The 11731-nt window shown below is 42.0% G+C and overlaps 1 protein-coding gene across 1 annotated transcript; it reads left to right on the top strand.

The window, feature by feature from the left end:
• The first annotated feature begins 9750 nt into the window (after nucleotides 1–9750).
• Nucleotides 9751–10722, top strand: LOC120025603 (protein phosphatase 1 regulatory subunit 3C-B-like). The gene has a single exon (XM_038970151.1). It carries the CDS (start codon nucleotides 9751–9753, stop codon nucleotides 10720–10722), a length of 972 nt encoding a protein of 323 aa, XP_038826079.1.
• Nucleotides 10723–11731: the final 1009 nt, after the last annotated feature.

The raw sequence follows: 11731 nt of genomic DNA, 5'->3' as shown, positions 1-11731 counted from the left end.
CACTGCAGTCCGTTTCACGGGCGTAGGCGGGAACAAAGTGATTCATGGCTATATCATGATTAGGGAATGCAGTTTTTGCTGGCAAAAACTGCATTCCCTAATCCCCATTTGCGTCTATAGCACTTCCAATTATTTTTATAGAAACAAAAAAGGTGTGTTTATCATGCCTTCCCTAATGCTGCTTTTTTTTAAATATTTGTTTAATTGGCCCTGGAATGAGTAGGCGTGTCCAAACTTTTGACTGGTAGTGTCTTTTTTTATTCATATTTAACCCTGTTTTGGGGCAGGCCTCCATTCTTCCATTCATTTTTTCAACCAGTACCAGTTACCTTCAGACGAGTCACTTGACACTTGTGGGGGTTGTAGAAATGCAAAATGGATAACACTATTGTGCTCGTGATTATCTCCCCTTTCCACAGTGGGGAGATTCGGAAGCTAAACAAAAATTGGCACATCGACTGTACCGACTTCAGACGTTTTGGTGAGAAGACCAATTTTCGGGATGTCTCAGGGTCTGAAAAACCCCGCTGTAGCTCGGCCACCTTCCACCGCAGATGCGGAAGTCCGCCATAGGCAGATGTGATAGATTGAGACGCAGCCCATGAAAACGAAAGCTCTTGCTTAATTTGATGGATTTTGATGGGGATTTTTTTTATAATGTTACTTAGATTGATGCATCTGTGTGTCAATAGACTCATGTTTAATTAGGCCTACAGTTGCATAGGGCAGGACTACATGATGTAAAACTGCATAAAGCAAGCTCAGCCTTGTGAGTTGTATTGTCCAATCATGTTGCTTTCTCTGTGTATAGGAAACTCATCTAGTCCCTTTCTTTAAAATATAATTCATCCTCCTCAAGGCCAGGAGTTTTTTTTAACAATGTGACCTGATTAGAAAAAATCTGGTCCAATCATAGCCCATATTCAAACTTTTTACAACAGATTTATCACGTCATACAGTATCATACATTATAAGGTCCAAGGGTTTACCTGGTTAGGTTACCAGATCAGGAAAAACAACAGCCCCAGAATGTTTTCTTTGCCACACCACTCTGGGACCTGTGGTGCCATCTCTGTTAGCAAGCATCTACATCCTGTAAATAGTGAACTTGTTTGTGTAACAGTTCAACTTTAGACCGTCCCCTCGCCCCGACACGGGCGCGAACCAGGGACCCTCTGCACACATCAACAACAGTCACCCACGAAGCATCGTTACCCATCGCTCCACAAAAGCCGCGGCCCTTGCAGAGCAAGGGGCAACACTACTTCTAGGTTTCAGAGCAAGTGACGTAACTGATTGAAACGCTAGCAGCGCGTACCCGCTAACTAGCTAGCCATTTCACATCCGTTACACTTGTATTGCTCAATAATCTTCCCCTTATCCATGATTTGCAGTAAATCCCCAGTGCCCAGCTAATTGACCCGGAACATCCGTTCCAGACTTTCAGATATGGTCAGATTAAGAACATGTATTTTCTTTGTCTTTATAAATCTGGCACTTCTACTATCACATCTGGTATCACCTCTGGTATCACCTGCCACTGTCCATATTGATACAATATTCCACTTCTCTATGGAAGGTTGAGATATCAGAGAGCAGATAATATATCAGCCTTTAGTGAGATTATTTATGCCCCCAGTTTAATTTTGTATAGCTTGTTTGGTGCAGGTTGAAGGTGGAAGTTTCAGCTGTCTCTAATGTCTGTGTCTATTAAAAATAATGACCCAGCAATGCTTTGTTCTGGGAAGAGTCTCTTTGATCCCAGTGCAATTTACAGTTAATTTAAACATGTAAAAAACAAAAATCAATGACCAGTTCTGATATTCAGAGACGGAGTAAACTATCTAGGGATATACGTGGGATAAGACTATTTTTCTCTTATTCTTCCCAGCTATTCGCCATCATTGAAACATACTGTATTGGGAGAGAAAAAAATTGTTTTAGCCTAGAACAAGAACCAATTTTTCCCAGGGCATATTAGGCTCAGAGGCTGGCACATAGGCAGACAAGTAGGAGGATCAGCAGACAGATGGATAAACATAAATAATATAGACAGATTAACAGACTAACCTTACTCATAGACTAGGTGTGAGCTCACCACTGAAAGTGTCCATGCAATAGACAAGCATGCATCTGTCACACCCTGACCTTAGAGATCCTTTATTCTCTATTTTGGGTTAGGTCGGGGTGTGACTAGGGTGGGCATTCTAGTTTCTTTATTTCTAGGTTGGCCTGGTATGGTTCCCAATCAGAGGCAGCTGTATCTTTGTCTCTGATTGGGGATCATACTTAGGCAGCCTTTTCCCACCTGTTGGTTGTGGGATCTTGTTTGTGTATTGTTGCCTTGAGCACTGCATAGCGTCATGTTCGTTTTGTTCTTTATTGGGTTTTTTTGCCGGTTCACGTAATAAAGATGATTAACCCAAACCACGCTGCAATTTGGTCCGATTCTTACAACAATGTTCGTGACAGCATCAGCCAGTCACTTCATCGAGACCTTCAGTGCAGCTGTGCTTTTATGTCTGGGGGTGAGAGGTCAGCTGAGGTAAGGTTGAAATAAAAGGTCCAGTTTAATCTGAATGCAACCAATCAACTCCCTCAAAGATCTTGCCCAGACACACCCAAAAGCCCTGTTAGAAACATTAAGCTCTTAATTAATAAGCATCAGGTTTTACATGACTAGTTTTTAACTGTCATATATAACTACATATCTATCCTAGAAGTCACCCTGGATGAACAGTGCCTTTGGAAAGTATTCAGACCCATTCACTTTTTCCACATTTTGTTACATTACAGCCTTATTCTAAAATGGATTAGAATTTTTTTTTTTTTATCCTCAGCAATCTACACACAATACTCCATAATGATGAAGGGAAAACAGGTTTTTAGAAATGTTTGCCAATGTATTACATATAAAAAATACCTCATAAGTATTGAGACTCTGCTATGAGACTTGCAATTAAGTTCAGGTGCATCCTGTTTCAATTTATTATCCTTGAGATGTTTCTACAACTTGATTGAAGTCCACCTGTGGTAAATTAAATGTATTATACATGATTTGGAAGGCACACACCTGTCTATATAAGGTTTCACAGTTGACAGTGCATGTCAGAGTATATACCAAGCCATGAGGTCGAAGGAATTGTCTGTGGAGCTCAAAGACAGGATTGTGTCGAGGCACAGATCTGGGGAAGAGTACCAAAAAATGTCTGCAGCATTGAAGGTCCCCAAGGACACAATGGCCTCAATCATTCTTAAACAGAAGAAGTTAGGAACCACCGATACTTCCCGGCCAAACTGAGCAATTGGGGGAGAAGGGCCTTGGGAGAAGGGAGATGACCAAGAACCTGAGGTCACTCGGACAGAGCTCTGGAGTTCTTCTGTGGAGATGGGAGAACCTTCCAGAAGGACAACCATCTCTGCAGCACTCCACCAATCAGGCCTTTATGGTAGAGTGGCCAGACAGAAGCCACTCCTCAGTAAAAGGCACATGACAGCCTACTTGGAGTTTGCCAAAAGGCACCTAAAGACTCTCAGACCATGAGAAACAAGATTCTCTGGTCTGATGAAACCAAGATTCAACTCTTTGGCCTGAATGCCGAGCATTACTTCTGGAGGAAACCTGGCACCATCCCTATGGTGAAGCATGGTGGTGGCAGCATCATGTTGTGGGGATGTTTTTCAGTGGAAGGGACTGAGAGACTAGTCAGGATCGAGGGAAAGATGAACGGAGCAAAGTACAGAGAGATCTGATGAAAACCTGCTCAGAACCTCAGACTGGGGAGAAGGTTCACCTTCCAACAGGACAACGATCCTAAGCACACAGCCAAGACAATGCAGGAGTGGCTTCTGGACAAGTCTTTGAATGTTCTTGAGTGGCCCAGCCAGAGCCCAGACTTGAACCTGATCGAACATCTCTGGAGAGACCTGAAAATAGCTGTGCAGCAACGCTCTCCATCTAACCTGCCATTAGCTTGTAGTGTCATACCCAAGAAGACTCAAGGCTGTAATCGCTGCCAAAGGTGCTTCAAAAAAGTATAGAGTAAAGGGTCTGAATACTTATGTAAATGTGATTATTGTACTTATTTTTTATAATTAGCAAACATTTCTACAAACCTCTTTTTGTATTGTCATGATGGGGTATTGTGTGTAGATTGATGATGGGGGAAAAAACCTATTAAATCAATTTTAAAATAAGGCTGTAACTAGGGCTGCCAGAAACATGTGATACAGCTGCCCGGGGAAGCAAGTGCCACTGCTGCCCATTGGGAAGCAATAGTGGAAAGCACCTTGATACAACACCGTTGCACTGGTCATTCACACATGTTAGCTACAGTAATTGGAATTTCAATCAAATTTATTTATAAAGCCCTTTTAACATCACCATTTTACATTAACCAATGTCACAAAGTGCTGTACAGAAACATCTCAATCTAAAATCATGGGATTAATATGGAGTTGGTCCCCCCCTTTGTTATAACAGCCTCCACTCTTCTGGGACGGCTTTCCACTAGATGTCGGAACATTGCTGAGGGCACTTGCTTCCATTCAGCTACAAGAGCATTAGTGGAGTCGGGCACTGATGTTGGGCGATTAGATATTGCCAGCTGTTGTACATATGTATATTATGGTGTTTTATATCATCTATTTTACAAGTGTACTGAGAAGTGACTGATTCCAGCTGCATCAGAAACCAATAAAGTGTTGACTTCAACTTCTGGATCATGTCATTGTGATATTCATGAAATGTATTTGGATTAACTAACTTCAATCTTACTTCCTAAACAAATCATGCAGGGAGCTGGTGTATCATTTAAACTTTAATTTGTTGGCAAGTAAACATGTTTCAATAAAACAGATTAGTCTGTCAATATAGCAAAAAGTAGATATGGCTTGTATGGATATCATAAGGTGAATGCACCAATTTGTAAGTCGCTCTGGATAAGAGCGTCTGCTAAATGACTTAAATGTATATGTAAATGTATTCAAGACAGTTTATTTGCTCCGGAAACCGAGGCGAGTTTACACCGCAGTATGCAGGAACAGTAATGATTGACATATATACAGTAGAAGAAAAATATACTACTAACGTTTACAATAAATTATTAAAATATTAGCTATAGTGGAATAGTTATGTCTGAAACACCCTCTCATCAATCAGAATTATGTAGGGAGATAGGAAAAACACCCCAAATAATGTCTAGCGGCGAAGTATCCCTTTAATTAACCAGAGCCATGCTGCTGTTGTTGCCAGCATAAACTAGCTAGCTGGGAAGAGCATGGCTTATCAGGACAACTGACTGAACCGAATCCATTCATCTCCACTCGAGTCTCAGCTGCGCAACATACGTCACCAATTTGGGAACCAGGCGTGTCCTTATAGCTGCTCCCATGTTCCCTGAAAACTGGAATATCCGGTTGTTGGGTATTTGGAACATACTAGACAAAGATGGATATACTGACAAGATACACTACATGACCAAATGTATGTGGACACCTGCTCGTCGAACATCAATCAGGAACAGTAATGTATGACATATATACAGTAGAAGAAAAATAAACTACTAACGTTTATAATAAATTATTAAAATATTAGCTATAGTGGAATAGTTATGTCTGAAACACCCTCTCATCAATCAGAATTATGTAGGGAGAAAGGGAAAAAAAACAAATAGTGCACTTGCTTCCATTCAGCTACAAGAGCATTAGTGAAGTCGGGCACTGATGTTGGGCGATTAGGCCTGGCTCGCTGTCGCGTTCCAATTCATCCCAAAGGTGTTCGATAGGGTTGAGGTCAGGGTGCTGTGGGGGCATTGTCATGCTGAAGCAGGGAAGGGCCTTCCCCAAACTGTTGCCACGAGGTTGGAAGCACAGAATTGTCTTGAATGTCATTGTATACAGTAGCGTTAAGATTTCTCTTCACTGGAACTAAGAGGCCTAGTCCGAACCATGAAAAACAGCCCCAGACCATTGTTCCTCCCCCACCAAACTTTACAGTTGGCACTATGTTTTTGGACAGGACAGTTCTTCTGGCATCTGGTGAAGCGTTAATCATCACTCCAGAGAACACAGTTCCACTGCTCCAGAGTTCAATGGCAGCAAGCTTTACACCCCTCCAGCAGAAGATTGGCATTGCGCATGATAATCCTAGGCTTGTGTGCGGCTGCTCGGCTATGGAAAGCCCTTTCATGAAGTTCCCGACAAACAGTTATTGTGCTGATGTTGCTTCCAGAAGCAGTTTGGAACTCGATAGTGAGTGTTGCAACCAAGGACAGGCTATTTTACACGCTACGCGCTTCAGCACTCGGCAGTCCCGTTCTAGGAGCTTGTGTGGCCTACCACTTTGCGGCTGAGCCGTTGTTGATGCTAGATGTTTCCACTTCACAAGAACAGCACTTACAGTTCTAGCAAGGCAGAAATTTGACTAACTTACTTGTTGGAAAGGAGGCATCCTATGATGGTGCCACGTTGAAAGTCTCTGAGCTCTCCAGTGAGGCCATTCTACTGCCAATGTTTGTCAATGGAGATTGCATGGCTTCGTGATCGATTTTATACACCTGTCAGTAAAGGGTGTGGCTGGAATAGCCGAATCCACTCATTTGAAGGGGTTTCCATATACTTTTGTATATATAGTGTACATGTCTCTACGCCCTAACAATGGGAGCAATTGTTCACAAAGCAGCACGGCAGGCTCTCTAGCTCCCGACTATCCTTTATTTGGATTGGTGGATACATCTAATCATTGTAATCCTTTTTGAATATTCGATGAGGATTGTTGACATCAACCACCTGTATTCAATGGAGGGAGATGCTATGCTACTAGCCTCATGCCATGAATATGCATAGCCTTCTCGAGACAAAAGTGTTTTTTCTCAAAGTTGCCGGGATATCACGTGTCCTACTTTTATCAGTACACACGTAACAATTTAAGCATTATGAAACGTCTAATAGATCAAGTAAACCTCACATAGCAAATAAGCCATTCATATTTTTGCTAACCAAATTTGACACTTTCTCATTGACCTCCCCCCAAAAATCCTTGCCTGGTGGGTGAAATGTTGGGGTGCCCTTGTTGCTGGGGATTGGAAGTGTCCAGTGTAAGAGAGGCAGGTTGAGGTGGCCAGAGTCAGAGTAGTGCAGAAGGTGTAGTATGCTGAGGCAGTGATGAAAGTGGAGGAGGATGGGTCAAGGGTGAGGGATCCACGGAGGATCCCTGTAACTAGCAGATCTGTGCCAGCACAGAAGGATAGGCCAACGAGTGATATATGCTTCAGTAAGGTTGGCTTCTTAGCATTCATAGCAATGGTTATCAACTGTGCCGCAGAAATGGAACTTAATCATAGAAAATAGATGTAGGCAGCTGCAGAGAAGTATTTGGATATACGAGATATGACTTCAAAAGAGTTACAGGGTGTGTTGAGTGTTGGGTCCCGGTCCTCTCAAGCCGTTGGCATGGTGCAGGAGCAGATAGGTTCAAAGTAGTGGAATGAGGTAGTGGATTTTTAATGAGTATAGGGTTAGTTGGAACTGTATTTTTTTATTTGTATTATTAATAAATAAATAAAAATTGTGTGTGACTTTTTTCCATTTTGTATCACAAAGTATAATGGATTTATATTATAGTCCAGTTGGGGGTGGTAATGCAACATGTTGGATGCCAACTGCCGTTAAACCCCAAAGAAGAAGAATGCCCCAGTATGTAGGGGATCTAGTTTCAGGCATTTATTTTTGCCTGCTAGCTGCAACCTGGACTCATGGATAGACATAACATAGTAAATGTAAATCTGTCATACTCCAATTGGTATGTATATATTTGTTGATGTTCATCATCCATTTCATATAATATGTTACAAATTACAATTTGTTGTGACTAAAGTTAGGTGTCTAACGTTAGGGTTAATGTTAGAGTTAGGGGAAGGGTTAGCTAACACACTAAGTAGTACAATGTAGTAAGTAGTTGCAAAATGTCTAATTAGCTCAAATGCTGCAGTTGTCCTTCATTAGATTCAATATGCGTGTTACACGTAATGTAAGTTCACGTTATGAAACCATACCAAACATAACATATCAAATTTAATTTGATTGTCTCGGATTTACATTTAGTCTATTATGTTACGTCTAGTCTATTAGACCAGTCTGCTACATTAGATTCATTTGATCATGCCACACTTCATTCATACAGGAAGCTCCGTTTGACGAAGGTGGAGACAGGAGACATTTGATTGGTTAAACCACACGTGAAGACTCAAATGCTGGGGGCACGACTCACGAGTAGTATCTCATTAAATAGCGCTTGGATGTCTTGAGAGAACATTCACGTGAGCCATCGAAAGGTGTGATACTGTAACAACGTTTAGAATGGAAACAACTGGGAGGTGATTTTCCGAAGCTGTTCAGCGTGTTTATTCTCTATTCTTCAAGCTAATTACAGATGGACTTTATTAGAGTGATTTTGGAGTGAATATTCCGTAAGTAGCCTAGGCTTATTCTTATTTTTTACGTTTCTTTTTTGGCCATCTTTTCACAAATTAGGGCTACTTCGTATGCAATGTGTGTGTCCATGTGTTTAGTTTTTAATAGCTCGTTAACTGGGTCGTTCTACGAAAACGGTGGCTTTCCTGTCCCACAAGAAGTGTTTGAAGTGTTTTAAGTTAAATTGCAACAAAAAAATAATGTTGTAGAACAGGATCAGTAGCATTAAATTGGATAATCTCTGGGGTCATGAGTTGAGGTCTAGAGACATTTTGTTTAAAAAAAATAAGTTGTCTCACTTTACATGTCGTAATACAGAAGTAATAATTAGCTTTATTTAGTTGACTACTTAAAACCATTACTAATGTAAAAAATCATTTCAGGGAATAGCTGCTACAATTCCATATCACTGGTGTTAGCATATCCTTAATATATTAAAAAAAATACCACTGAACAAATTCAACATCCCTGACAACTTTTTCCTGGGTCAATTTTTTTTTTTTTTAAGCACATGGTGGGTGTGCATTCTAGCAATTTGGTCATTTCATGCAAGGCTTAAGATGTGTTAGTGGTTTTATAGTAAGGGGAAAGGACATTTTAATTCAAATAATTGATCAAATCACATGTTTAAGTGATTTAAAAAAATGTATTTACATTTTAAGAATTGTGGTTCAAGCTACTATGGGTGCCATTTTAGCTATGCATCTTGTCTGCAGATTTGTCACTTAGTCACTGGTGTTGTTTATAGTGTTACCTACACTAACCTTAAACATGCCTGTTTTTAAAGTAAATTATTACTAATCAAAAAAAAATCTTAGAAAATATAAATTTTGTCTTTGGTTTATATATGCATATGTATGCTACATCCTAAACTTCCATAGTGTAGTTTGGGTTTTAATCATCTCAGAAACTCAATTTTTTTTATCTTGTATAATTGTGTCAGATGCTCATTCCAGTTATTTCCGTCTGTCCGTGACATTAGGGTTTTAACAGTGTCATTATAGATTGAGTATTACATTTGTTGTTTTTCTTGTTCACAGATATCATTCTGGTCTTTGCTAGAACAACTTTTAGCTCCGCTCCATACAACGTCCAGTCTGAGAATGAACTGTACACAGTAAGTGTTCACTAATCCTTTGGATCTCACCAAACACATTTGTAGATGTTAGATATTTTTTGGGGGGGGGAATGCATCCCCATTTCTCACCATCATTTTCTCCTTCCATCCTCAGAGTGCTTCATGTGTTTGGAGGCCACTCCATACCCCAGCAGTCTGCCATGCCAGTGGACCTCGCCATGCGACTGTGCCTGAGCCAGAGCCTGCCTCTCTGTCACCTACAGGGTGTGTCCCCTATGAAGGTCCTGAGACCTCACCTTCACACCAGAGACTACCGGTCTCCCAGGGCCAGCCTTCACACTGCTGCCCCGCATTCCTCATCTTCATCCTCCTCCTCCCCAGAGCGATCAGAGACCAAGAGCTGTGTGCGCAGGAGCAGTGCCAGCCCTAAGAAGAAGCATGTAGTGTTTGCTGATACTAAGGGGCTGTCTCTCACTGCAGTGCGACTGTATATCCCAGACAACTCCTTTTCCACGGCCAAGAGGGCTGACTCCTCTTCCCCCTCTACCTCCTCTTCCCCTGTCAGACCGCAGGGCCTGTGGCCGGGTTCTGCCGGTGGGAAGCAGCAGCTCTGCAGATTAAGTCTGTCCTTCCCCCAACCCACGGCAGACTTCAAGACCTTCCAAGCCCGCCTGCAGGAGGTCCTGGTGCAGCTGGAGAGCTGCAGTGTGACTGAGCGATCACTGAGTGGCACAGTTCGTGTCTGCAATGTCAGCTTTGAGAAAGCTGTGTATGTGCGAGTAACCTTTGACTCGTGGCGAAGCCACCAGGACATCCCCTGTTCCTACCTGCAGCAGCGATATGGGGGCGCTGAGACTGAGGTGTTTGCCTTTGATGTCCCCCTCCCACAAAACCTGGATCCCAGCGAGCGTCTGGAGTTCTGTGTGTTGTTCCGGCCAGGCAGCGGGGCCGCACTGCGTTGGGACAACAACGGTGGACAGAACTACTGTGTGTGTGTGGAGCCCGAGGGGGCTGGGTATAGTAAAGCCCAGGTACAGCGCCGCATCACCACTCCCCGCTCCCTCCAACGTCCCCCCTCATGGCCAAGGAGTGGGGGAACCAGCCTGAAGAGCCCCCTTTACCCTGGACTCTCCCACCCCTCAGAAGCATTCATCAGCCAGAGTTCGGGGTGACTGGATAACTGTCACTTTCTGGTAGAGTGAACTCTCTCTCGTTTGGTCAGGAAGCGAGCCAGCTTTGCCATTTCTGATTCAGGTGTGGATCTAAGTAGCTGTCTCAACTTGCCAGCTGGACAATCTGTTGTTAAGGAAATGTGCAATGTTAAACCTGATTTAATCTTGATCGAGGAAGTGACTCATTGAATTGACTGTTAAAATTGAATTGACCCCATCTGATGGTAGAGGTTAGGAGGACTACAACGTGTTCCTTTGTAGTGGCCCTTACGTCCACGGCTCATCTGGGCCCCAACTAATGTGAAATTGATTTGCACCTTTGTATTTCTTACAGAATATGTGTGTTACTGTTTTTTTTTTTTTTTACCCATTTCAGTGGGTGAGTTTCCCAGCACCAAGATCATAATATCTTATTTTAGTGTACCTAGGCTTCTGGGAAACATCCAGATGTTTTCAGGTGTATATGGGGCACTAATTGTATAAACCCAATGCCCTCCCACTGAGGCTGGGTGTTCTTTATAACTGCCATGCAGACTCCAACTTCACCCACCTTAACTGGCCTTTGAACAAATGTAATATATGCTTTGAGTTTTTATTAAACATTTGAATATAATATTAAGTTCTCATTCTAGTACTTGCACATCACTCCAGTGTCAATTGCTAAATTGTAATTACTTTGCCTGATTTATTGCCTACCTCCTTACTTCATTTGCACACACTGTATACAGATTTTCTAGTGTTATTGACTGTATGTTTGTTTGTAATTGTTTTTGTCACTTTGCTTTATCTTGGCCAGGTTGCAGTTGTAAATGAGAACTTGTTCTCAACTGGCCTACCTGGTTAAATAAAGTAAATAGAAGTAAATAAAGAAGAAGTAAATAAATTCTGAAACTTCATGGATAGCTAAACAGACACAACATACCACCCTCCAGTTTCCTATACTAGTTTCCTATACTAGTTTCCTATACTAGTTATCAGAAGACATCTAAGCTAACCCCTACTATAAGCA

This window comes from Salvelinus namaycush, chromosome 31 (assembly GCF_016432855.1).
Source record: "Salvelinus namaycush isolate Seneca chromosome 31, SaNama_1.0, whole genome shotgun sequence".
NCBI classification, from domain to species: domain Eukaryota; kingdom Metazoa; phylum Chordata; class Actinopteri; order Salmoniformes; family Salmonidae; genus Salvelinus; species Salvelinus namaycush.
The sequence above is the reverse complement of the archived record's forward strand: the minus strand, read 5'-3'. Positions and strand labels throughout refer to the sequence as shown.

What these genes read in the sequence shown, in the direction of transcription:
- LOC120025603 (XM_038970151.1), top strand. Translation starts at nt 9,751, where the DNA reads ATGCCAGTGGACCTCGCCATGCGACTGTGCCTGAGCCAGAGCCTGCCT.